We start from the raw sequence: 27,120 nt of genomic DNA on the forward strand, positions 1-27,120 counted from the left end.
GCTACACGATCCGAACCACTGATTCGAAACAAAGGATTCGTAAAGCTTCAAAGCTTCATGAAGCAGTGTTTTGAAATCGCCCTTTACTAGATATTGTTGAATAAAGTCGTTATTTTGTTTTTTTGCCGCACAAAAAGTATTCTTGTCGCTTCATAGCATTAAGCTTGAACCACTGTAATCACATGAACTGTTTTAAATATGTCTTTAGTAGCTTTCTGGGCATCTGAAAGTGTTAATTGCCTCTCACGGAGCCATCGGATTTCATCAAAAATATCTTAATTTGTGTTCCGAAGATGAACGAAAGTCTTACGGGTGTGGAACGACATGAGGGTGAGTAATTAATTACAGAATTTTCATTTTTGGGTGAACTAACCCTTTAAGAAACAATCAAGCAAGCCCAGAGAAAAAGTAATGCAAAAGTAACATAACACATTACTTTCCATAAAAAGTAACTAAGTAACACAATTAGTTACTTTTTTAGAGAATAACGCAATATTGTAACGCATTATAAGTAACTTTCCCCAACACTGGTAGTTACTTTTTCTCATGAGATTGGGTTGGAATTTACAAGGTCTTGATGCAGTTCTGAATGGCGCTCAACTCTTCCGCACACACCTGCTTTTTGCCAGAAATACAGTGTCATTGTGTCCTTTTGGGTTTGTTCTTCATGATTTGATACAAAACCTGTTTCCTTGACAACATATGGTCTATGTGGCAGAGCCTCGAGGTGTTGCCTCTGACGGACACATGCTGTTTTTGTGTGAAGACGAGTTTCACGGGCCCGGCTATGACAGTTCGCTACATGCACATCAGGTGTTATCAGCACAATGTCTGTCTGTAGGAGGAAGATAACTGGAGAGTGATGTTTCAGAGAGATCTGCTGATCTGCTTTTAGGGCTTAAGGTCAGGCTTTGCTTCTCTCCAGATCTTCCTCAGTGTCTGTTTTTTTTTTTTCTTTTCTTTTTCTTTTTTTTTTTTTTGCCGTTATTCATTGATTCCCTTCATGGTCCCTCCTTCTGCTCTGTTTTTATTTTTCCCCCCCATCTTTAATTTGGCTCTCCGCCCCCTCTGCTCTCCTCTCATCTGTTCTCAGTAAGAAGATGCAGACAGTTTGAATGATGTTAAAGGCAGAGCTCTCTGTCCAGTGCAGCGGTCAGAACATGACCTGACCCAGTCGACATGATGAACTTGGAGGGACTAGAGATGATTGCGGTCCTGGTAGTGATTGTTGTCATTGTTAAGGTTCTGGAGCAGTTCGGACTTTTAGAGGCAAGCTATGATGGTAAGCACAAAGAAGCTTTCTTTATGCTTAATTTTGGATCTCGACGAATTTCACACTACAGATATTTTGTAAGGTCTGGATCATTTGTAGTTGAAAAAAAAGTAAGAGAGAGAAAGAGAGAGAGACTTGAAGGGCTTTACTGTTGCGTTTTCTTAACTACTGTAATCAACATTCTTGAGCAAATGCATTTCTGAAACATATGTTCAGTTTTATGTAGATCTGGTCCATATGGTTTTCATTCATTCATTCATTCATTCATTAGCTTGCAATTACAGAAAAGTATTACTTGGTGTTCCTTTGAATTTGTGTGACAAAGCTTACCCTTGTGAAAAAGTACAGTTATTATGGAAATAATATACTTAAGTGTAAACTAAATTTTATGTTTTTTGATGTTTAATTGCAAATAAATTAAAATATATTTAGCTGAAAATTCAGTTATCTGAATTCGGGCACTTGAGTACTTGAGTACTCACTTGCATAGGAATTAAGTACATATTTATATGTAATTTCAAAATTACTTCTATTGACTTTGAAATATGGTTAAACTATACTGCTTAATGTACTGACAAGCATTTATATTAACTGAAAAATATTTTAATGTAAATTCAACTTTTAATTTAACATTATTACAAAAAGCACTTTTTAAAAGTGCATTTAAGTGTGTTAAGAAACAGTCATGAAAGTGTATTCTCTTTAAGTACACTTAAGTGGCCTTTTATTTAATTAATATTAAGATATTTTAAGATTTGAAGTACATTTGCGTCTTAAGTGTGTATTTAAGTGTACACTGTACTTAAGTGTGTTAAGAAACAGTCATGAAAGTGTACTCTCTTTATGTACACTTAAGTGGCCTTTTATTTAATTAATATTGAGATATTTTAAGATTTGAAGTACATTTGCGTCTTAAGTGTGTATTTAAGTGTACACTGTACTTAAGTGTGTTAAGAAACAGTCATGAAAGTGTACTCTCTTTATGTACACTTAAGTGGCCTTTTATTTAATTAATATTAAGATATTTTAAGATTTCAAGTACATTGGCATACTTAAGTGTACACTGTACTTAAGAGTGTTAAGAAACAGCCATGAAAGTGTACTCTCTTTAAGTACACTTAAATGACCTTTTATTGAATTAATATTAAGATATTTTAAGATTTGAAGTACATTTGCGTCTTAAGTGTGTACTTAAGTGTACACTGTGCTTAAGTGTGTTAAGAAACAGCCATGAAAGTGTGCTCTCTTTAAGTACACTTAAGTGGCCTTTTATTTAATTAATATTTAGATATTTTAAGATTTGAAGTACACTAGTGTATTGAATGTACACTTAAGTACATAAGTGTACATTCAATAAAATTAAGTGCACTTCTTTTTCATAAAAGATGGGTAAAGTTTAATGTATTGAAATTTCTAGTGTACTTAAGTGTTTTAGATAAATGATGCGTAATTTATCTCATTAATAACGTAATGATTTTTTTGTTTATTTTTTTTAACTGATAAAGGATTGTTATAAACATACTGAATGTTAATAAAACAAACAATAGTTGAATAGGGTTTAATATTACTGACAGGTGAATAGATTTTCTAATATTGCACAACAAAATAAATATTATCTTCTGGCTTTGAAAACCTGTTGAAAAAAATCATTTTGTAGGTATAATTTTCATGTTCACCAAAATCCTACCAAACTAAAAGGCAGCTTGTTTTCTGTCATTTTGAAAGTGTATTGAGACTACAGATTTTCAAATGCATGTCTCTTACTTTTAAGGTGAGCAATGTGTTATATTGGCATGCATTGTCATTATATAGTCTTTGTCATGGATTGCGGCTGGTCTCATCTGTAACCTTTATTTGGGGTCAGTATCACTTTTCAATGTGATTCAGTTTGTTTCTGCAATAAATCATTTTTAAATAGAATATTAGATCAGTCTGTTAAAGGAATAGTTCACTTTCAAATAAAAATTTCCTGATAGTTTACTCACCCCCATGTCATCCAAGATCTCCATGTCCTTTTTTGCTCAGTCGAAAAGAAATTAAGGTTTTTAATGAAAACATTCCAGGATTATTCTCCTTATAGTGGACTTCAATGGTCTCCAAACGGTTGAAGGTCAAAATTACAGTTTTAGTGCAGCTTCAAAGGGCTTTAAACGATACCATACGAGGAATAAGGGTCTTATCTAGCGAAACGATCAGTCATTTTCTAAAAAAAACTAAATGAATATGCTTTATAGGCACAAATGATCGCATCACAAGTGCTTCCACCAGAATGCGATTCCATATTCTTCAAAAAGCTTACGCTAAATGTCCTACGCCTTCCCTATTCAACTTACGGAAAAAACGGAACTGGCACCACGTTCGTTACGTAAGCTGAATAGGGAAGGCGTAGGACATACAGCGTAAGCTTTTTGAAGAATATGGAATCGCATTCTGGTGGAAGCACTTGTGATGCGATCATTTGTGCCTATGAAACATATATATTTTGATTTTTTTTTAGAAAATGACCGATCGTTTCACTAGATAAGACCCTTATTCCTCGTCTGTAAGTTATAGGAGATGCTGCAGAGCACATGGTTTGTTTCTCATCACCTCTATTATTAACCTACACATGCATATGAGTGGGTGATGGTTATTGTGTCTTATTATGTGTGGACTTACTGGTTTGATATAAAAATGGAAACTCTCCTTCATTGTAGATGACAAATTGACTTGAAAGAAGTTCAATCACTCCCCATTTTATAAAGAAAATCTTTATTATTATTATTTTTAGGATAAAGTTTAATGTCATACACACCAGACATTATAAACCAAATGACATCACTAATAATCTCATTCATCATTCAGTTTAAAAGCTGTGGTGGAACAGCTTGAACAAACAGTGGCTGCTTATGCTAACATTAGCATAAATACTTTGATTTATAGTCTGTTGAGTGTAGATCAAGCTAATTGGACGGTTGCAGTTGCAGTGCATTATTCAAATGAATGCAATGATGGCAGCGTTCCCAAGCTGAATGCATCAGGCTGCCAAAGCCACTGGCATTTCCGCTGATTTATCATTAATATTTATTGCAATGTTGAAATCACATTTCCTCTTCCTACATATCTACTAAAAGCCATGGTGTTTGGTTACCTTGTAAAGGTTGGATTTGATATGTTTTATGTATTTTAGAGCAGATCATCGTGATCACCATTTTGACACATGACCATGACACATGACCCCTCATGACCAATGTAAATATATATATAGAGAGAGAGAGAGAGAGAGAGAGACAGGATCGGGAAAGTTCTGCAAGCCGGGACTCGAACCCGGGTCTCCCGAAGCACAACAGTGCTGCCCACGAGGCTACTGGCACCGACAGAACATAACTTTTATGTTGTTATTCAGTAAAAATATTAATTTGCCCAAACTCACTTTGGCACATTAATGAGACAAATTGAGAGAAATGGCGATGTCTGATTAGTGAATGTAGAGTTAGATATTTTCAGTGAATCAGGTTATCCAGTTTACAAAACCATCACAAATCAGACTGAATCAGTTCAACTCAATGACTCTCAATTGTTAATAGTTCACTGGAAGGAAAGATTTTAGTGAATAACAACTTAAATTTCCTTTTTTTTATGTTACATGAAAGAACTAAAATCAGCATAAGGGTGAGTAAATAATGACCAAATCTTTCAGACTGCATTTGTGTGTGAGCTTTCCCTTTAAAAGATGCTGTTTTGGACACAGTTGTGGATGTATTTAACTGGCCAAGAGATTTTACACAGCAGTAAAATCTTTTAATTAATTTTTTTAAAGACATTTGGTTCATCTGAATCTGAATCTTCATGTTGTAGTTAAAAATAGATATTTTGCACAGTTGGATGCAAATGGCTTCTTTCACCTCGTCTCTGCTGGAGTGGCAGTGAGTGACGGCAGTGTGCCACCAAATGACACAGGCATGATATCAGATGACATGAGAGCAAAGATGATGGCTCTGACAGGATCTCAAACTGAGGAAACAGAAGCTAGATTCACTTTTGTGACTGCAGCAGATTAAAGTAGAAAGTGAAGAAAGAACCGTCATTGTGCAGTAAATTGAACTTGACAGCTTTGATAACCCTTGTGAAAAAGAAGTGCACTTCATTTTTTTTTTAAATTTGTGCATTTGTAGAGTCCTTCAAATCTTTTTAAAAACTTTTTTTTTTTTAACTGTACTTGCAAGTGTAAAGGCCACATAACTACACATAAAGAGGTAAAGAGAGTCATTATGTATACATTTCTTAACACACTTAAGTACACTTTGTAAAGTGTGCTTTGTACTGATGTCAAATTAAAATTTTTACTTCAAATTTCATTTTAAATCAGTGTTTTAATAATCGTTTTTCTTGCTTTGAAGAAGTACACATTGTCATGTGTTGACTAACAAATGTACTAAACTGCAATTTCATCATTACAAATGTGTAATTACATACAAGTTTCAACAGAAATTACATTAAAGTATATTTTAGTTTACCATAAATGCGTGTCATTACATTTGGCAGTACACTTTAACCATATTTAAAGGACAATAGAAGTAAATATGAAATTAGCTATACCCTTGGATTCACAGACAAGGCTTAAGCTAGTCCCAGACTAAAATGCATGTTTGAGCTGTTTTAACTGAATGCAACTTCCACCAACATATCTTGAAATATGTCAGTGCCATTGTTTTGTCTCAAGATGCACACCAGTTTTTTTCTAAGGCACGTTTATAAAAACTACTTAAATGTCTTAATTAAACTAAGGCCTAATCCTGGCTTTGTGAAACCAGGCCATGAAGATGAACTTAAGTCCTACTTAAGTGGGTCAAAACAAGCACTCTGAAGTTCAGCTAATTGCATTTAATATTAAAACTATAAAGAATTGTCATGTAATTGCAATTAACATGCAATTTTGTGCCCAAAAACATCAGTCAGTTCAAATTTAAGTAGATTCTATAAAAGGGTTCCTTGATTATTTATAATTTCACTTTTTTCACTTTAGTTAGTGTGTAATGTTGCTGTTTGAGCATAAACAACATCTGCAAAGTTATGACACTCAAAGTTCAATGCAAAGGGAGATATTTTTCTTCTACAGAAATCGCTTTTTAAGGACTACAACAAACGGCTGGTAGGGACTACAATGACCTTCTTCCTGGGTTGGTGACATCACAAACCCCAAAATTTACATAAACCCTGCCCCCGAGAACACGCAACAAAGGGGGGCGAGGCCATGTTGGGCTGCTTTAGAGAAGAGGGTCAATTCAACACTGGATTTGCACAAAAGATTAACATGACGGCACATGCTAGTCAAAGAGCTGAATCAACTCCACAGCAACTACATAAATTTATCCACTAACCATTCAGAAACATCCAGATACATTCTAAAAGTTGTAACTTCTTCCTGAGTCTCTTCATCAGTGTCCGACTCCGGTTTGAACAATGTAAGGCTGAACACCGTAACTGACAATCATCATTTTGGCTGTGTGAGATTCTCCAGCTTTGTTGTTGTTGAGCAACCGAAGCGCGAGCTGTTAAAGCTCCGGACTCTTCTGGAAAGTGGGCCAGGAGCAGCAGCTCATTTGCATTTAAAGGACCACACACAAAAACGGCACATTTTTGCTCACACCCAAATAGGGGCAAATTTGACAAGCTATAATAAATGATCTAGTGTATTTTGAGCTGAAACTTCACAGACACATTCTGGAGACACCAGAGACTTATATTACATCTTGTGAAAAGGGGCATAATAGGTCCCCTTTGAAGTGTATTATTTCAGTAATAAGTACTCTTTATAAACATAAGCTAAAGTGTACATTTTTTTTGACAAGGAATGGTAAAGAAAGGAAAAACAAATGTGCATTTACAGCCATCACTCAAATCTTGATCATTGAAAACAGATTATTGTGTCAGATGGATCAACAAGTCAGCAACAAGTCAGTTCATGGTAGTGGAGTGAAGGATTTGTGCAGGAGGGTATTGAGAAGGGTGGTGTTAGTCCATGTGTAAATCAGTGTGAAACCAAATGCTCACACACCGGCACCAATCAGTCACCCGTCAGGCCCAAGACCAGTGCTCTCATGTCCATCTGCTGTCCTTCTGTGTGTACTGTACATTATGCTTTCAGAAGTATATTGTTATGGCTATCTGCTATGTTTGTGATTGAAAATGAAGATAATATTATCCATTTTATCTGCACACATTTTGTTATACAGTTATAGACAATACTGTTGTTGTTCAGGAGAGTTGTTTGAACATTTGTTTTGGGTCTAGGTTTGTTTATGAATGGTCTTGCAGTAATTCATTTCTGCCACTTGGTGGCAATACAGGTTTTTTTAAAAATAGTGATGTAATGCATCTTAAGACTATAATCATGGCAGTCACTCCTCATCTATTTTCCTATGCATTTATAATATTATTTCACAATATGCCTTAAAGCCTGAAATAACAGACGAATTAAGGAAAATAGGTGGAAGATAATGATGTCTTGGCATATTTAATGTGTTAGCATAAACTACAATTTCACATCATAAAATTGCAGTTTAGGATCATGGTTTTGACTTTCACACTAAGATTTAAATTAGGTAGGTAATCTGTCTTTCAACCACAATGCTGTTGTCTGAAAAAGTAACAAACTACTTCTACACAAAACATACTTTTATATCCTATTCTATTCATTCGTTCTCAAACAGATTCTGTCACAATAATAAACCATAGGGGTGTGTGTGTGTGTGTGTGTGTGTGTGTGTGTGGGTGAATGTGGGCGCAGGTGTGCGTTTCCGTCCAGGCTGGATGCTGTGACTGAAACCAAATGAAAGCAAGACAACTGAAATGAGAAAAATAATCCTGTTAACAGAAGGAAGTTTAGTTTCACATGTTGAGCATAATTGCAGTTTTAAATGCAAAACTACAGAAATGTGCTTTTATCATTCATGTTTTAACTGTTTAATCAAATTTTATTTGGACAAATGATAGCACGAGTGACAATGCTGCCGTGCACTTGAATTGTCAGAACAAACATTTTGTTTTCATTCCTATGGTCACTGATACATTCAGCAATGCACTTAACCTCAGGTTGATCCTGGATGACTGTCTTTTCCAATAGAATACTTATAAAAGTTATAACTTTGGAGTGGATATTGGCAGGTCATTCGTATGTTACGTGTTCAGACCAAATCAAAACACATCACATCTTGTGTACATTTTGTTCTATGTAGATTTGCAATATATTTCTGGCTCTAGTGAATAACATTAAACATTAAACAAGCCCAAGTAATGACATGTCGAAATTAAGCTATGTCCAGTCTCTATAATAATCACCTTCAGCTATTTACAAACACCTGTTATGTTCATATTTGAAGTGATTCAATTCAAAGATGAAAATTCATGTTTTCTCCATGAACAACTCATCCCTGTACCATTATTTAGTACTCTTAAACACTGAAATCTGTTTACTCATAATACTTTTATAGTTGTATTGACCCTTCGCCAGAAGTTCGATCTAACTAATCATGACGCTGAATCCGCCATTTTGTCCCTCAAAGCAGTCAGGGAGTTAGCAGATTAACATAGGTGTTATTCTGTAACATAGGCTGTTTATTTGATGCTATAAATAAACTAGTAGAAGAGATGATCGGTTGACGAGCCGCTTGAGCTGAGGTGCTACAGCGATCTATCACGACACATTAAAGAGCCACAAAACGGTATTTATTGTTTAAATTTCTTTAAAAACAAAATTTAAAATTTGAGACTGTTTCATATCAAAACTAACCTGCTCTGTCTTGTCTGACGACGCGTTGTCACTGTCCTCTTTGTAGTGATGGCCGATTCTGCTTCATGAAGCTCCAAAGCTTTATGAATCTTTTGTTTAGAATCAGTGATTCGGAGCGTGTATCAAACTGCCAAAGTCACGTGATTTCAGTAAACGAGGCTTCATTAAGTGAAGCCTCGTTTACTGAACAAGTGTCTATGGGCTTTACCTGATCTCTGATCAGTTTTATACATTTGTAGATGTTTTAATTAGACATTGGAATAATTAAAATGAATAATGGTAGTCATTAATCTCTTATTTGCCTGTTTAGCTGGAGCCATGGAACAGAGAAACAAACCCTGACAATTGACCCTTCGCCGGGAGTTTGATTGACAAGCGATCTAACCAATCATAACGCCCAATCCGCCATTTTGTCCGACAAAGCAGTCAGGAGTTAGAAGATTAACCTCAGTGGACTTGAACTTGAAAAATGGTGTATTGACGTCTTTCTGCATTTGAAACAACATTCCTTTTCATGTTCATTCATGTTTATTTGATGCTATAAATTAACTAGTAGGAGGGGATGATCGGTGAGCCGCATAAGCTGAGTCGCTACAGCAATCTGTCACGACACATTAAAGAGCCACAAAACGGTTTTTAGTGTTCAGATTTCTTAAAAAAATTACACAATTTGAAAGCTGGGACTTTCTTTAATATCATCAGTAACCTGCTCTGTCTTGTCTGTCGACGTGTTGCCCTCTTTGCTCCGCGATGTATTTTTCACTCTGTGTGGCGTGACAGCGCCATGGCTTGTCGGGCAAAGCAACAGTAACTAAGGGGGGCGGGTCTTTGCGAAGGGTCAGTTGATAAAAGAACACATATTATACAGACACTGTATATTTAATCGTATTAGATGATTAGTTAATTGCATTTGATAGATTTTACTTTCAATAAAACTTTTGCAATACATTTATAAAAGGTAGTTTAAATGCATGTTTGGCCTGAGTTTTGTTGCATTTACACTGTTCTGACCACTAGGGGTCACCGTGGAGACGGGTGTCAGATTGTTTCGAAGTCTCGACATATTACGGCACATTTGCTTCAACTGTTTCAGTGTTTCACGAAGCCTCGATCTGCCCATCACCACCTCTTTGTTCCGCGATGTATTTTTCACTGCGTGAGAGATCGGCATGGCTTGTGGAACATAGCAACAGTCAGTTGTATTTCAAAGGCGCTTCAGTCTCTTTCTTTTTCATTTGCTGTAATGAAGTTGCTAAATGTATCATTGCTCTCATTCCAACTATCAGAATAGATTATTCTAAAAACGTTATTAGCTTCTGGTGTGAGGGAAATTATTGATGTTGATAGAAACGTTTCATGTTGCACTTGTTTTTCTTGGCTTCTTTTTCACATTGAATTTTAATTACTTTTATTTTATTATTTTAATATTTTTCATGTTACTTGCATTTATATCATGGCTATCAGTCGGAAAAGTCAAAATAACCATAAATAAAAAAGCCCATAAATGAAGAAGTGGGATTGTTATTGTGACAGATGAGGAAATAAGAGGTGGCTTTAAAAGTCAATTCAGTATATGGTTAGTTTTATTTCCATTTCACAGAACATAAGTCTATTACTGACCTTTAAATAATAATAATAATTAATTGCATTAAACCTGTGGTTAAACTGATTGCCCTAGTTTTTGTATCTTCTTATTTAAGATCTGCAAAGTTTCTGTAACTGTTTGTACAAGTCGTGTACTATGCGTCAACATTGTCAAAGAATAGTCTGAATAGTTGCACTGGAATACTTTGAGAAACATTTAAAAAGTGAAACTTGATTTGTTGCTCCAGATGAATAGTCTGAAGCAGCAGCCACAAAACACACAATCATTATCTGTTGTCATTTTGACTGATAAAACGGTTTTCTGGCTGGAAATGCTGCCAGTTGGTAATATGTCAAATTTAGCACCTTTCTCATTCTTTGTTTGGGTTTCATTATTAGATCATCTTTTTCAATCCCTTTGTCTAAAGGCATGACTTTTCTATTCTGCCCTGCACTAGGTTGTTGTTTTTTCTGCTTGAAGAAAATTATAGTAATTTGATAGGTCATTCATCTTCAGTATTTCTGACCAATTATTTTTCACAGGTGATGGAACATAAATGCTCTTGACATTTAAAAGCTACCTATATGTCTGTACTGACAACACGACAATGAAATACCATGCAATTTTCTTCAAATGTTCCTGTCTTAGAAATGTCAAAAATGCAGTGTCCTAACCAGGTGCGACACTAAAAAAGTTTCCAGTGACAAGTAATTTGTGTGTCCACAACACACTGAAAGCCAATCAGAATGTATTTTGGGTACGTTCACATGACAACAGTGTACTAAAAATGGAAAAGTTTCATTGTCAAAGCAATCCCCGTTCACACGCCTCCTCGAAAGCGATTAAAAACGCTGTATTATCATGCCAGGCCAGTAGTTGGCGATATCACTTTGTAAAGAAACACTATAGGCCCACAGACTGAACACATAATACGCATGCGCATGACGTCACTGTTTTTACAGATTCACATTTTTGTAGTTTACACGGAGACCATAACGGTATCGTTTTCAAAAACTTGCACTTTGAGACCCGTTTTCAGGCCCAAAACGCCGTTGTTGTGTAAATGCACAAAAAAAAAAAAAAAAAGTTTTCCGTTCTGGGTTATTTCCTCCCAGATCTGGACCAGGGCATCACTGAGCTTCTGGACAGTCTGAGGTGCAACCTGGTGGTGTCGGATGGACCGAAACATAATATCTCAGAGGTGTTCTATTGGATTTAGGTCAGGCGAGCGTTGGGGGGGCATTCAATGGTATCAGTTCCTTCATCCTCCAGGAACTGCCTGCATACTCTCGCCACATGAGGCCGGGCATTGTCGTGCACCAGGAGGAACCCACTGCACCAGCGTAGGGTCTGACAGTGGGTCCAAGGATTTCATCCCGATACCTAATGGCAGTCGGGGTGCCATTGTCTAGCCTGTAGAGGTCTGTGCGTCCCTCCATGGATATGCCTCCCCAGACCGTCACTGACCCACCACTAAACCGGTCATGCTGAATGATGTTACAGGCAGCATAACGTTCTCCACGGCTTCTCCAGAACCTTTCACGTCTGTTACATGTGCTCAGGGTGAACCTGCTCTCATCTGTGAAAAGCACAGGACGCCAGTGGCAGACCTGCCAATTCTGGTGTTCAATGGCAAATGCCAATCGAGCTCCACAGTGCCGGGCAGTGAGCACAGGACCCACTACAGGCCACCCTCATGAGATCTGTTTCTGATTGTTTGGTCATAGACATTCACACTAGTGGCCTGCTGGAGGTCATTTTGTAGGGCTCTGGCAGTGCTCATCCTGTTCCTCCTTGCACAAATGAGCAGATACCGGTCCTGCTGATGGATTAAGGACCTTCTACGGCCCTGTCCAGCTCTCCTAGAGTAACTGCCTGTCTCTGGGAATCTCCTCCATGCTCTTGAGACTGTGCTGGGAGACACAGCAAACCTTCTGGCAATGGCACGTATTGATGTGCCATCCTGGAGGAGTTGGACTGCCTGTGCAACCTCTGTAGGGTCCAAGTATTGCCTCATGCTACCAGTAGTGACACTGACCCTAGCCAAATGCAAAACTAGTGAAAAACAGTCAGAAAAGATGAGTAGGGGAAACAAATGTCAGTGGTCTCCACCTGTAAATCCATTCCCATTTTGGGGGTTGTCTCATTGTTGCCCATCTAGTGCACCTGTTGTCAATTTCATTAACACCAAAGCAGCTGAAACTGATTAACAACCCCCTCTGCTACTTAACTGACCAGATCAATATCCCAGGAGTTTAACTGACTTGATGCTATTCTCTGATTAAAAAGTGTTCTGTCTTTCTTTTCTGGTAAAATAGACCAAAAATAGTATTAAGACAAGTTGGCATTCTCATTTGTTGAAATGAATATGTAGAATGAAATTTGTAAGATTATTCTTGAAAAAGTCATCAAAGGTTCTTCTTATAGTGCAATAACTTATAAGAAAATTCTTAATATTTACACTGTAAATCTACAACGTACAGCAACTGCCATGTTCTTCTGTTCTTGACAGATAGATGGAAGTGCAGGTCAATATTTTCAGACAAATGTCTTGTTCCTTGAGCCAGCTGTGAGCCGTCTGTCCCAGCCAATTGCCAGCAATATTATTCTTTTCGACCACATTAGCTGGCTTTGCTGGACCAAGACCACACACTCCCATATCAAACATCAGTTTTAGCAACAATGCTTATCTTACTGAATATTGCATCATTTGCTTTGCATCAAATAACATGGCTGCAGCTTGTAATTTGGTCCTCCAGTGTCCTGTTTGAATTAAACCTCAGTTAAAACCCAATTTGAGCCTTTAAAAAATATTGCAGAGAATTTAATAAACACATTAGAGGGCACTTTGGACAGCAGGTATACAGTAGAGCTTGACACCTGACAACTTTTCTCAAGCGTTGTGGTCTGTATGTTGGGAGCAAAAACTGTTATTTCACCCTCAATTGTGTATTCAGCACTGCTCAGGGCAGCCACGCTTCACAAGCTTTAATTGCTCACATTTCACACTAAGTGCTTTTGGGGATTTGAGGATATGATGGGCTAATTCCCTGCTTTCTACATATTGGAAACAAACATTGCTTCACATGGTATAGTGGATATTGCTATAACGCGTGTAATTATAGCCTACCTGAGACATTACACAGCTCTTTCAAACACTTTGATCAGACCCCCACTTGTGGCACAAATTCTTGGAGAGGAGAGGATAGCGCAAAACAAAACACTGGTCACGAATTAGTCTAAAACAATCATTTTTAAAGAGAAATGTCAGAGGATTTCAATATAAGAGAAGACAAGCTTGAGTTTGTTGCCCAGCCATATTTGTTTGAACCGCGAGGTGTCTAAGCTTATGCTTACTTTGACATTCTGCGCCATACGTTGTGTCAGGGGGTTACTCATTTGGCGCAAGTCGACTTATATACTTTTATTATGGATGGATGCATTTTTGGGGGGGGGGAACAAAATCTGGCCCCCCCTTCACAACCATTATAAAGCTTGGAAGAGCCAGGATAGTTTTAAATATATCTCCGATTGTGTTCATCTGAAAGAAGATAGTCATATACACCTAGGATGGCTTGAGGATAATTTTCATTTTTGGGTGAACTATCCTTTTAATACTTGAATTCAGGTAATTGAATCAGACTCATTGCCACAGGTGTATAAAGTCAAGCACCTAGCCATGAAGTCTGCATTTACAAACATTTGTTTTTTTAAAAAAAAAAAAAAAGGTTGTTCTGAAGAGCTCAGTGAATTCAAGCGTGGTACTGTGATAGGATGCCACCTTTGCAATAAGTCAGTTCATGAAATTTCATCCCTGCTATGTACTGTAAGTGGTATTATTGGAAAGTGGAAGCTTTTAGGAACAGCAACAAAAAAGCAGAAGACCATGTAAAGTCACGGAGCGGGGTCTCCGAGTTCTGAGGCACATGGTGTGCAAGTCACCAACGCTCTGCTGATTGCATTGCCGAAGAGTTCCAAACTTCCACTGGCATTAATATCAGCACAAAAACTGTGCGGCGGGAGCTTCATGGAATGGGTTTCCATGTATATCCAAATATATTCTTATTAGGGCCCGAGCACCGATGGTGTGAGGACCCTATTGTAATTGCTCAGTCAATTATTCTTCTTCTCCAAAATGAATCACATTTTTGAGGGCTTAAACATGCAGTTTTTGCCATTTCCAGACGTTTAACAAAATCCTCCTAGAGTCCGTGTCCGTGTTCTGTCCGTGGCAGCCTGACAAATTTTGATGTTTCGCCATGAAACAGGAAGTTGTTGTAACTCGGGTATACAATGTCCAATCTGTCCCAAACTTAACATGTTTTATTAGAGTCCTGGCATGAAGACATCTACATGCCAATATTCAGTTACAGTCATAGCGCCACCTGCAGCCAACAGGAAATGACATGTTTTACACTGTGATTAACTCCTCATTGAGATTTAACCAGATCAACATCATATTTAGTCAGTATAATCTTAAAGCCTTAGTGATGTTAAATTGCAAAGATCTTGAGTTTTCTTTGGAGGTACTGAGTACAACATAATATCATGCAAGTATAAAGTGATCATTAAATTGTTTAATTAAGGTTTATACATAGCTTCCACAACAGGTTTCAAGATAAATCTTTTCATTACTACTGGAGCTGCAAGTCAGCTAAGTGTCAAATGATTTTTAAACAGCAAGCACAATCTACACAAAATTGGCAGCCCTTCTGGCGCACCCTTACTTTCACTCCTTCAACTGTACTATATTAGTGGACTAATGTAGGGAATAGTGAATGAGGGTATAGGGGTGGTTTCGAACAAAGCCACAGTGTCTGTTTTTTTTCCATTATCATGCAGTCCTACTGCATGACATCAGAGTCTGAGTTCCTCCTATATTATTAATGAGAAGGCATGGCCTTATCCTTAGAAAGGTATTGTATTTCTGCACATGATGTTTGTCATCTAAATGTGCCTTTGCACTATGTGAATGTGTGACGGACTTGAGTGCTTCCTCACTGATAGAGTCTTTAGCTACAGGTCATCGTCGCTACGTTGCACCTCTGACATTTTAAATGTGGATATTGTTAAAAAGCTGAATTGTGAGCAGCGTTTGTGTTGCTGTGTGAATCAGGACAGGCTTTCCTCACATAACCCTTCATTGGACAGGCCAGGCTTGATAAGAGTCCCCACAGGACAGGGAGGCTTTGACCGTAAAATGAAATATGTAATCTCTCGCCAAAATCGATTTTATAACCAGCAGAAATCGAAGAACAAAGAGCATTCACATCTGAGGCACATCCTATGCTCGACAGAGATAAGAAATCGACCCCACTAAGGGTTCTCCATCAACACTCTCTGACATTTTACATCACCTTTAAGATTTCACAGAAAGACAACACAGAACAGGGGCGACTGCCATTATGACACTTGCTGTAGCTGTTGATGGAGTGAATGCTGGTGTCTGGTGATTTATGTTTGTCGTTTACTGCGATTTTTGATACTCAATGCAATTTGTTTAACCTTTTGGGCAGAAACTATATGAGTTGCTAATTATTCCTTCTGAATAGGCTAGTGTCATAGTTTTATTAAAACCAAGCTATTATAGGCAGATGGAGGGGGGAAAACACAATGAGCAAAATTAAAAATGGCTGAAGGCGTAATCTGAATAATTACATGAGCCACATTAATAACCCTACACTAAATTATTTGCTCCAAAAAAAGGAATAAAATAATTTGGTACGAGACCTTTAAGCAGTTAGAGATATGGGGAATTGCTGAATTAACTGTAATACATGCAAATGGCACTGTTTATGAATTATGCTGTTTAATGAATCTTGTAAGGCTGTGAAATCAATGTGTATGTTACAATCCTTTGACATCTCTCAACTGATGGCAGATATTATAGGCCAGAAGGTGGCAGTAGTCATCCATTTTTAGGGAGGAAGCATTAGTTGTAGTTTTTAGGATGCTAGAATGTACTGTTGTAAATCACTCTCTTTGAGTCAGTGTAAGCACAAAAGTAGTAGTTCTAAGCTATGATGAGTTTAATTTTGTTTACTTAAATGGAAAAATGGAATGATGAGTTGAAAGTAATTTGTGTCACCCTCATCCCAAACCTTTATGCTGTTGTTTTTGTAATTGTAAAGAATCTCCACACAGGTCTTTCCATAATATTGTGGAAAAAGAACTATACTTTAGCATACTTTTTAAAAGAATACTTTTTTTTATAGAAATAATACACATTAAAAGAATATAATCAAGTGCAACTGAATGTAATGTTTTCAAACACGTAATATAATGTAAACTGCAATTGAATGAAAATGTGTTATAACTTTAGATTCATTTCTATTGAAACTTGTATGTACTTAAATATTTGTAATAATACATATTTAATGATGAAGCTGCAATTTAGTACATTTAAAATATATTAACTTTACATGTAATATCAAATTACACACAACAGTTCAAATTATAATCAAGTACTTTACAAGTGCTTTCGTATGTTAGTCAACACATCAAAATAAGTGTACTTTAAAGCACAACAAAAGATTATTAAAATGATTTAAAATGTGCTTTCAAAGTAAACCTTTTAATTTGACATTTTTAGAAAGTGCACTTTAAATGTGTTCAGAAACATGAAAATGTACTCTCTTTAAGCAGTGTTTTGTTTCATTAATATTATCCGCAAGTAAATTAAAAAAAAAAAAAATATATATATATACTTTTAAGATCACTACAAATATTCAATACAATTAAGCACACTTATTTTTCATAAGGGTATGTATGAATGGTTTGTTTTGAGAATGAATTCCTCACACAAAACTATGGTATGACTTCAGAAGGAATTGAAATATTGCATACAGACTACTTCCGTGGTGCTTTTATAGCCTGTGGTTACTAAACTTGTATGGAAAAAAGCAGTGTATTGATTCTTCAAAATTAGCCTTTTGTGTGAATTAGAGCTGCACGATTCTGGATAAAATGAGAATCACTCATTTGAGAATCTTTTTTTTTTTTTTCAAATAGAGATCGCGATTCTCCCACGATTCTGAATAGACAACTAAACAAAAAATAACATCTAATTTTCTAGAGGTTCTGACGAAATATTAATTGCTGGCCTCTAATTGCCGGAAAATTTGGATTAATTATTTTGAAAAAATGGTTTTGAATATATTAATGACTCATTAATAAATACTTTGTTTCCTGGATGAAATCTTTTGAAAGGATGATTCAATGACAGTGTCACTTGTTGCCACCTAGTGGCGTAACAAGGTAATTTCTACAACAGTCATTTGAAGCACCATGTTAGTTTCGATTTGCTCTATTTTGATCTGATGTCCAGTGTTTACATCCTAACTGTAAACTTTTATCTTAGTACTTCTGTGATAATTTGAATATTTGGCAGCTATTTTGGGCATCCAAGACCAAGTCCTATCTATTTGAATGGGGGAATCCTGAAATCTCAAAAACTGCTTGGCGAACTCACAATTAAGTAACATATTTCAAATCAGCAACAAAATCTGACATGAACTTTTCCCAATGTGTTGTTTCTAATGCTCAAATAACGTTAAAAAAGCTTATTTTTCAGGCTAGACTAGCCAATGCGCATGTGCAGTTATGATCGCGAGTCTTAAGTTTCTATGGACGTGACGTATTCCGCCATATTGCGTGTTGCAGTTTCTCCCATTAACTAAGGCTGCGTTTACACTGGCACAAAAAATCCGATCTGTGTCAGATGTGAGCAATTAGTTGCACACATGTAAACACAAAAATTCCAAGCCATCACAAGGCGAGGGCGGCATGTTTGCTCACTAAAAGGTAGCTTTTATGTTGCATTATGAAGCAGACGTGCTTGTATGCACTCGCACTAAAAATTCGCAGCTTTATTATTGAGGTGGGATATATGTTTAACATTATCTGTTTTTCTAGAAAGAAATTGCGCGCACACACACACATTCAGCAGCTGAATTTCAACCTTTGCCCGGTTAATTTAAAAGAGACTGCCGTGTTGTTGTTTTTCTTATAAGCCAAAAACTTCACTGTAGCTACTCTTTCTCACGCGCGCGCGCTCTCTCCCCCTAGCTCGCTCGAATTCATTCAAAAAAATGGAATTCTAAAACTGATAACTATAGATAAAATATCAAACGCAAGTTACCTTTATTTTCCGGTCTATATCCGTTCAGTCAGAATTCGCGCCTCAATACATCCATGACACTGACAGCTGTTAACTTATCCATTCTGACAGGTAATCATGGCCACTCGACATGAAATATATAAATAATTTTAATAGCACGGCCATTGAAAACCCGAGGGTCTGCTATGTGCGTGTAAAACTATTAATGACAATCATTTTGGGGCAGGAAGTAATGTAAACACAGATATCGGATACCAGTCGCATCTAAAGTGAATGTAAACACACTGGCCAAAAAATCGGATATGGTCAAAAGATCGGATTTGTGCATTAAGACTTGCAGTGTAAATGCAGCCTAATAGGAGTGAAGCGTCTTTATATATATGTAGTCTTTGAAAAAACTACTGTGTGGTTCAAAGCTGCTCTCTCTGTATTCAGCGGCAGCACGAACACAGATGTGAATGTTCCGGTAGGATTTTTGTCAAAGGTTTAATAGACAAAGGCGAATCGTTGTCATTAATAAATAAGATCGTGTCGGTGTTTGAATCGAGATCGCAATCTTTTTACGATTAATCGTGCAGCTCTAGTCTGAATTAATATATAATGGCAGATTTTTAATGTGGTGGTAAACTGTCTCTTTAAGGGTAATTTAGTGAGTGCACTTTAGCTGTTTATTGAACAGGACTTTCCTCTTCAGTCACGTAATTAATGCTGTAGGTTTCCTTAGAGTATAGACATCGTGCAAATAAATGCACAGTCAAACTGTATAAAGAATGAGTTCATTATGCATTGATTTTTGCACAGCATGTTGTGCTGAATTACAGGTCATGTGAAATGCTAGTCTATATCCATACGAAATGAGGCAAATTAGGTGATAATTAGATTAAACTGGTTCTAAGTGAAGGAAGTGAGGACAGGAAGAGAGACTTGAGTGAATATTACATTCTCATCCCTATTTTTCACACTTTTCCTCGCTCTCCTCTTCTCATTTCCTTTCCCTCCCCTCGTCTCTCTCTCTCTCTCTCTCTCTCTCTCTCTCTCTCTCTCTCTCTCTCTCTCTCTCTCCCCCCACACACACCTCGCACACATAGGCACACATTTCAAACTCTCACTCTCGTCTCTGACTCTCCTGTGTTGGGAGACTCAGATCCTGAGAGTTGAACCTCAGGCTCCCAGGCTGGATTTGGACCAGGAGTGGAGCGGTGCACCACGTGGGTGCCTCGGGCGACCCGGCCAGTGCAAGCTGGCGGCTGGACGAAACTGGAGCGAGGAGTTTGGCACGGGGTCAGGAGAGTCAGACAGGTGGCATGAGCAGGAGCAGGGGTTCGTGGTAAACGCCATGTGGGAAACGGAGGGTCTGCAGACACTCGGTATTGTGTTGATCGTGTGCGCTTCACTCAAGCTGCTACATCTGCTCGGGCTTATCAGCTTCTCAGAGGGTAAGAGAGACTGAGACGGGCTTCATTTAAAGAGTTTATGCATCGGAGATCTTTTTTGAGATGTCATGTCAGAATGATATTCTGAAATGAAAATATCCTTGACTAATATGTCTCTAGATCTATAAATCAACTATTCAGAAGTTTTAAAAGTGTGGAAATATATGTGAGAATGTCGGTGTACATGGAAATATATGAAATAGCAAATACTCTGCTGTTAGGTTAGACAAGTTGTAAGCATTTATGTGAGTACGTCAGGAGTAATGCGTCTTTTGAAAACCAGATCGACACACATTAGGTCTTCTTTCTCTCTTAACTATTAGGCTTTATAAATGAAATGCCAGAAAAATTGAATAATCGGTAACCCTTTATATAAGGTTTAGTTTGTTAACATCAGTTATCATACTTCTAAAGCATTTATTAATCTTAGTTTGGTCATTTCAACATTTGAAATGTTAAACATTTCAGATCAAACATTTTTTTAGTATTAATTTTTTATTAATTCATTATATATATATATATATATATATATATATATATATATATATATATATCATTGTTATATATAAGAAATTAATCTGAGCTAACAAGAACTAACAATGAACAGTTGTATTTTTATTAACCAACATTAACAAAGATTCATAAATACTGTATCAAATATATTGCTTGTTATTAGTGCATTAACAAATGTTAACTAATGGGGCCGTATATTGTAAATTGTTACCGAATAATAATTAACAATTAACAAAAACCATAATAAACCAAAATAATCCACACTTCTGATGAATAAAAAAAGTTTACCTGCTCAGAAATTCTTGATCAGTTTTTGAACATTCAGATTCATCAAAATCTTGCACATTAAAATCTGCCACACTTGAGTCATAAGTGTGCCTGATTTAAATGTGTAAGATTTTGATTTGAATGTGCAAGATTTTTGCTATTGTTATTCTCTGCAATTTCAGTCTTGTGTTATGACACAAGACTGAGCTTGCTGAGAATAAACCCTGTTCACTGGACGAAAAATATGTACGTGAACTTCACCAAAACAGGAAATTTGAATGTGAAAATCGGAAAAGCTTTACAGAGGTCTTGTAATAAAGCATATACCTGCTTTTGTGTTGCACAGAAGAAAAGAAGGGAAATTAAGTGATGACAGTTTCTGTTTTTGTGTAGGCATGCATGGTTTGGTCCAAAAAAAAAAAAATCATAGTGCAATTAAACTGAAATATGAAAAATGAACAAAGAGTGCATGCATAATGAGGGTATTGACAAAACTGAGCTGGTATAGCTGGTCCACCAGCATCTTTAGTTTGCATCTTGCGTGTTTTATATCCGCTATATTTGGCCAAATTAATATTACAGCGACCAAAGCCTCATAATGTTCTGCAGTTTTAACTAAACTGCTGTCTACAGAGGCATTGCATTTTGTTTATGTTTGTAAGGCTGCTTTGCAGAGCATGCATTTGAAGTGTTGCCATGTCCACTTATTATAAGCGTTTTTGGGCTTGTTGTTTGAGCATGGCTCAGTTTTTGGAGATGATAAGTGTAGGCAGGTGCGGGTCATGATATTTTGGTCTTGTTTTCAATATAAAGCATTTGGATTTATCTTGGTTTATTGTGGACTTTTTCGTTGTTTTTATAGAAAGATCTGGCAACACAAATGAGTTGATGATGATGACTTGTACCTCTTTCTGGGATGACTTTGCCTCTATCCTGTGATTTTCTTGCACCTCACACACAAAGAACAGAGGTACATCTCTAAAATGTCATTACAACTAGTTGCTCAATTCGGTTCTGTACACACTGCAGGGACATTTTTGTAAATGCGGTTGTCACTACCTGCATTTTTCAGGAGTTCAAAGGGATAGTTCACCCAAAAATGAAAATTATCCCATGATTTACTCACCCTCAAGCCATCCTAGGTGTACGTGACTATCTTCTTTCAGACGAACATAATTGGAGATATATTTAAAAATATCCTGGCTCTACCAAGCTTTATTATGGTAGTGAACGGGGGGCGCGATTTTGAAGCCCACGGCTCCAGTGGGTTAATAAAGGCCTTCCAAAGCGAAGCGATGGGTTTTTGTAAAAAAAAAAAAAAAAAAAAATTGCATATTTAAAACTTTATAAACTAAAATAACTAGCTTCCGGCAGACAACCGTACGCATACTGCGCAAGTCGACTTGCGCCACAAGAGTAACCCCTGACCCGATGTATGATGTAGGTTCGCGGTTCCAACAAACAGGGCTGTGCAACAAACTGAAGCTCCTCTACTCTTATATCGAAATCCTCCGACATTTCTCTTTAAAAATTCTTGTTTTAGACTTCTAATTTGTGACCAGTGTTTTGTTTTGCTCTATCCTCTGAGCGTCCATGTGCCGGAAGCTAGTTATCATAGTTAATAAAGTTTTATTACAAAAACCCATAGCTTTACTTCAGAAGGAATTTATTAACCCCTGGGAGCAGTATGGATTATTTTTTTGTGATGGATGGATGCATTTTTTTTTTTTTGTGTGCTTCAAAATCGCATTCACTACCTTATAAAGCCAGAATATTTTTAAATGTTTCTTCGATTGTGTTCTTCTGAAAGAAGATAGTCATATACACCTAGGATGGCTTGAGGGTGAGTAAATGGGATAATTTTAATTTTTGAGTGAACTAACCCTTTGATTCACTTGTAGATTACTGAACTCTGTGTGCATACAGAACGGGATTAAGCACTAAAAGGTGAACTGACAACCGAATTTAGCTGCAGTGTGTACGTAGCCTTACAGAGTCACCTTCCACACTCTGATATCATGCTGTTCCATTACTATGGGAGTCTTGAGACATCAGATCAGAGGCCAAAGATCATTACTTTCTGTGTGGCTTGCTTGCTCTGGTGATTAAATGCACTTCTGCGATCACAGACTCTCCAACAGATGTACGCCTTGCAATCCACCCAGTTTGCTTTTAAAATGCTTCATTTTCCAGGTTGTATTTTTCTATGTCTCTGTGGGTTCATTTCAATGGCTCATTTACTGTCAGTATTAGAGCTAATAGGATGTGGGCTGAACAATGGATCTTATTACCAGAGTGTTTCTTTTCGTTTATGAAATGTCAAACACTAGAAGCGTTTTAGGATTATATCACGCTGCCTATCTAATGCCACTCTAAATGCCAACATCTTTTCCTGGCTTAGTCTGAACTTGCATCCCTCTTAAACATAGATGATATTTTCCATTAACCCCAGTCACAGACAGCTACTCTCAGTAAATGTTTTAGCCCCGATCTCACTTATGAGCTCACAGGTGTTACTGAACCTAGATCAGGGGCATTTGATCATTAAGGCTGTAAGCACTGTGGAACAATAGCACAGACGACAAGAGGTCACACCCAATCAGTGTGTCAGTGAAGATAAATTTTGTCCAGTTGACCTGCACTCACACAGGTGCGCATGCACTCGACGAGCATGACTCAGGGACTCATAAAGTTCCCGTGTCAAATTAACAGTGGCGCCAACCATTAACACAGAGAACATTGCAGCTGCACCAGTGCGGTACCCTCACTTCTGGCCTTTGTCTTTGACATGTCTTTGTAAGAGATTTACAAGTTCATAACAGGTCTGAGGATGATATTTAGTTCAGAAGGACAGGGCTGAGGTTCTATGATAATAATCTGTCAGGTTTATTTATTTATTTATTTTTAATAATTAAAGTATTAAAGTAATTTAAGAATGTATTTTGTATGTTTTTTTTTTTATTAATTAATTAATTTATTTATTTATTTTGGCCACTTGGTAATCAAAGACTAGCAAAACACCTAAAAACAGGAGTGCTTACCCAATCAGTAATCGAAGACTACCAAAACACCTACATGAGAGCACAAACATGTTTGTTTGTTTGTTTGATTGTTTGTTTTGCTAAATACTGCTTCTTATAATGATGAAAAACAGGAGTGATTACCCACTCAGTAACCGAAGACTACCAAAACACCTACATGGTTACACACACGTTTGTTTGTTTGTTTGTTTGTTTGTTTGTTTGTTTCTAGCTTGCTTGTTTGTTTGTTTGTTTGTTTGTTTGTTTGTTTATATGAAAGAAGTATTCAGCAAAACAATGATGAAAATCAGGAGTGCTTACCCACTCGGTAATCAAAGACTACCAAAACACCTACATGGTTGCACACACACGTTTGTTTGTTTGCTTGCTTGCTTGCTTGTTTGTTTGTTTGCTTGATTGTTTGTTTTGCTAAATACTGCTTTCGTATAATGATGAAAAACATGAGTGATTACCCACTCAGTAATCAAAGACTACCAAAACACCTACATGGTTACACACACATTTGTTTGTTTGTTTGGTTGGTTGGTTGTTTTGCTTAATACTTCTTTCATATAATAATGAAAAACAGGAGTGCTTACCCACTCAGTAACCAAAGACTACCAAAACACCTACATGGTTAAACACACGTTTGTTTGTTTATTTGTTTGTTTCTAGCTTGTTTGTTTGTTTGTTTGTTTTACTAAATACTGCTTTCATATAATAATGAAAAACAGGAGTGCTTACCCACTCAGTAATTGAAGACTACCAAAACACCTACATGGCTGCACACACATTGTTTTTGTTTTGTTTTGTTTGTTTGTTTTTTGTTTTTTGTTTGTTTGTTTTACTAAGTACTTCTTTCATATAATGATGAAAAACAGGAGTGCTTACCCACTCAGTAATTGAAGACTACCAAAACACCTACATGGTTGCACACACACGTTCGTTTGTTTGTTTGTTTGTTTGTTTGTTTATTCATTCATTCAAACATTTATTTATTCATTTTGCTAAATAATGCTTTCATGTAACGATGGAACAACAGGAGTGCTTACCCACGATTACCCCAAAAAATCTTGAGTGGCAGCCCTTCAATTTAGATTAATTTTGCTGCAGACAGCGAAAGTCAAATAAAAGTGCAGTGGTCTTAAAATATCTCTGGCCTCTCAAACTTCAGCATATGCCTTATCTCTCTTTTACCCTCCATCTCATGAGAGTTGCATAAAAGCAGAAGGTTATGACTCTGGTTTAGTGTCTGTGTTCCCAGAGTTTAAGTGTTGGATAGTTGGATTGCTCATGTTTGTGAATGTATGCACCTTTCTCTTTTGTGGCTACAGATACTGAACTGCACATTAAGGTTTTATGTTTTTTTGTTTTTGTTTTGTTTGTTTGGTTTTTTAATGTCCCAATTTAGATGCAAGATAATGCTATTACTTTACAGGTCTATGATCAGAGTTAATTCTACTGCTATACTTGCTTCATGAGCTTTGTTTTGTTGCATGATTCAGTGTGGTCTGGTCCCAGTGCAGGGAGTTTCTGTCAGTCAGTGGCTCTGATTCAGCACATATACTACTGAAACTTGGATCCAAGATGTTGTTTTTCAAGTCAGTCAAATCTCAAGTCTCAAGTCATGATCAAAATTTGACTTGCGCCTCAGGTTACATGGTTGCAGTTGAGCCAAGACATAGGACTCTAGAGGGCTTTATACATTAATTTCATAAAAATGAAACAATTCTGGTGACAAATGTGTTTAAGAAAACAATACAGCAAGCATGTGCCAAACTTTCTAGACTCTGGACTCCCAGATGAAAGCAGCAGCAGCTCGTCATATTCCAGTCATCCTGCAGTTTAGTCCAAGTCTGTCCTCAAGAAGGCCTTGCATCCTTTGAATATCAATGAGTGTGTGTATGTGTATATGCACTTCACCTGTGTGTTTGCAAGAGTACATGAAAGAATAACATGTCTGCTGTGGAAAAATTTGCTCATTAACCTGCTTGAGTACTATAGTTATGAACACAAGGGTGAATTTGACAGTCTTTGATCCTTGATTCCTTTTTGCAATGAATCATTTGCAGTCTTCTACAACAACTGTCTAAATGAAGAAACAAAAGAGTGCAGCAATTAATGAAGTATGTTACATGTTTTGTGTTTCTTGGTTTTGATGTGTGGGCTTTTATTTTGAAGTGTATTTTCTGTTCCCCTTGTTCCAGTGTTCCACTTCCTGTTTGCCTTTGTTTCCTTAGCTGCCTTGTTTGTTTCCATAGTTACACTCATTAGTTCCCATAGTGATTCATTGTTCACACTTGTTCCTTGTTAGCCCCTTGTTTCCCTGTAGTCTGTTGTTGGTCGTTGTCTTTATATATTTGTAAAGCTGTTGCGTTCTTGTTCCCTGTTTGGATTATGTGCCCCTTTCCCTGTCTGGATTATCTTGTTTGAATCATCTTTGTGTTTTTTGAACTGCCGGCGCCTCCTTGGTGTGAGGTGGAGGTGGCCCTGGAAATCAAGGAAGAACCCAGGCAGTTCAACAGCTTTACAAATATCCAAAGACGTGCAAAGACAAAGACTGACAACAGACTACTGAAACGCAGGTGTATAAATACACAGAAAAAAAAAGGGCTAACAAGGAACAGGTGTGAACAACGAATCATTATGGAAACTAATGAGGCTAAGGAAACAAAGGCAAACAGGAACTAAACACAGGAAGTGAAACAGGGGAACAGAAAATACACTTCAAAATAAAAGTCCATATATCAAAACCAAGAAACACAAAACCAGGGAACATGTCACAGTATTTGTGTGTGAGAACGACAGAAAGAGACATTTGTATGTAGCATTTATACTTGCTTGTCTATATAATAGCTATATAAAGATCTTGTTATTTAGCATTTTGTTAACATTACTATAAATGCACTCAAACAACCCTAAGTTATATTTTTTGTTGGCCAATTTGAGATAGAATGTGCTTAATGCTTTATGGTAAAAGTTTAGCTTCTAATCTTTAAAACTAGTAAGAAGGAAATGGCAAAAGAGAAGAAAACCAAAAACTCAAACAAAATGACCACAAAATTATTAGTCATTTTGGTCACTTTATAAGGTGTCTTTAAAAAACAAAACAAAAATGTTAGGTTAGGTATACAATGTA

At 36.9% G+C, this 27,120-nt stretch overlaps 1 protein-coding gene across 6 annotated transcripts in view; it reads left to right on the top strand.

Annotated features, from left to right (window-relative positions):
* Nucleotides 1–27,120, top strand: part of kcnip4a (potassium voltage-gated channel interacting protein 4a) — a 251,365-nt gene that overhangs the window by 168,020 nt on the left and 56,225 nt on the right. Inside the window, exon 1 of one of the 6 annotated variants that reach the window (XM_051898893.1) lies at nucleotides 783–1,282. The exons of the other annotated variants lie outside the window; for them this stretch is intronic. Coding sequence (XP_051754853.1) covers nucleotides 1,180–1,282 — 103 coding nt within the window. The 5' untranslated portion in view covers nucleotides 783–1,179. Of the gene's footprint in view, nucleotides 1–782; nucleotides 1,283–27,120 lie in introns of those variants that run through there. 6 annotated transcript variants of the gene reach the window in all.

This window comes from Ctenopharyngodon idella, chromosome 7 (assembly GCF_019924925.1).
Source record: "Ctenopharyngodon idella isolate HZGC_01 chromosome 7, HZGC01, whole genome shotgun sequence".
Classification (NCBI taxonomy): Eukaryota; Metazoa; Chordata; class Actinopteri; order Cypriniformes; family Xenocyprididae; genus Ctenopharyngodon; species Ctenopharyngodon idella.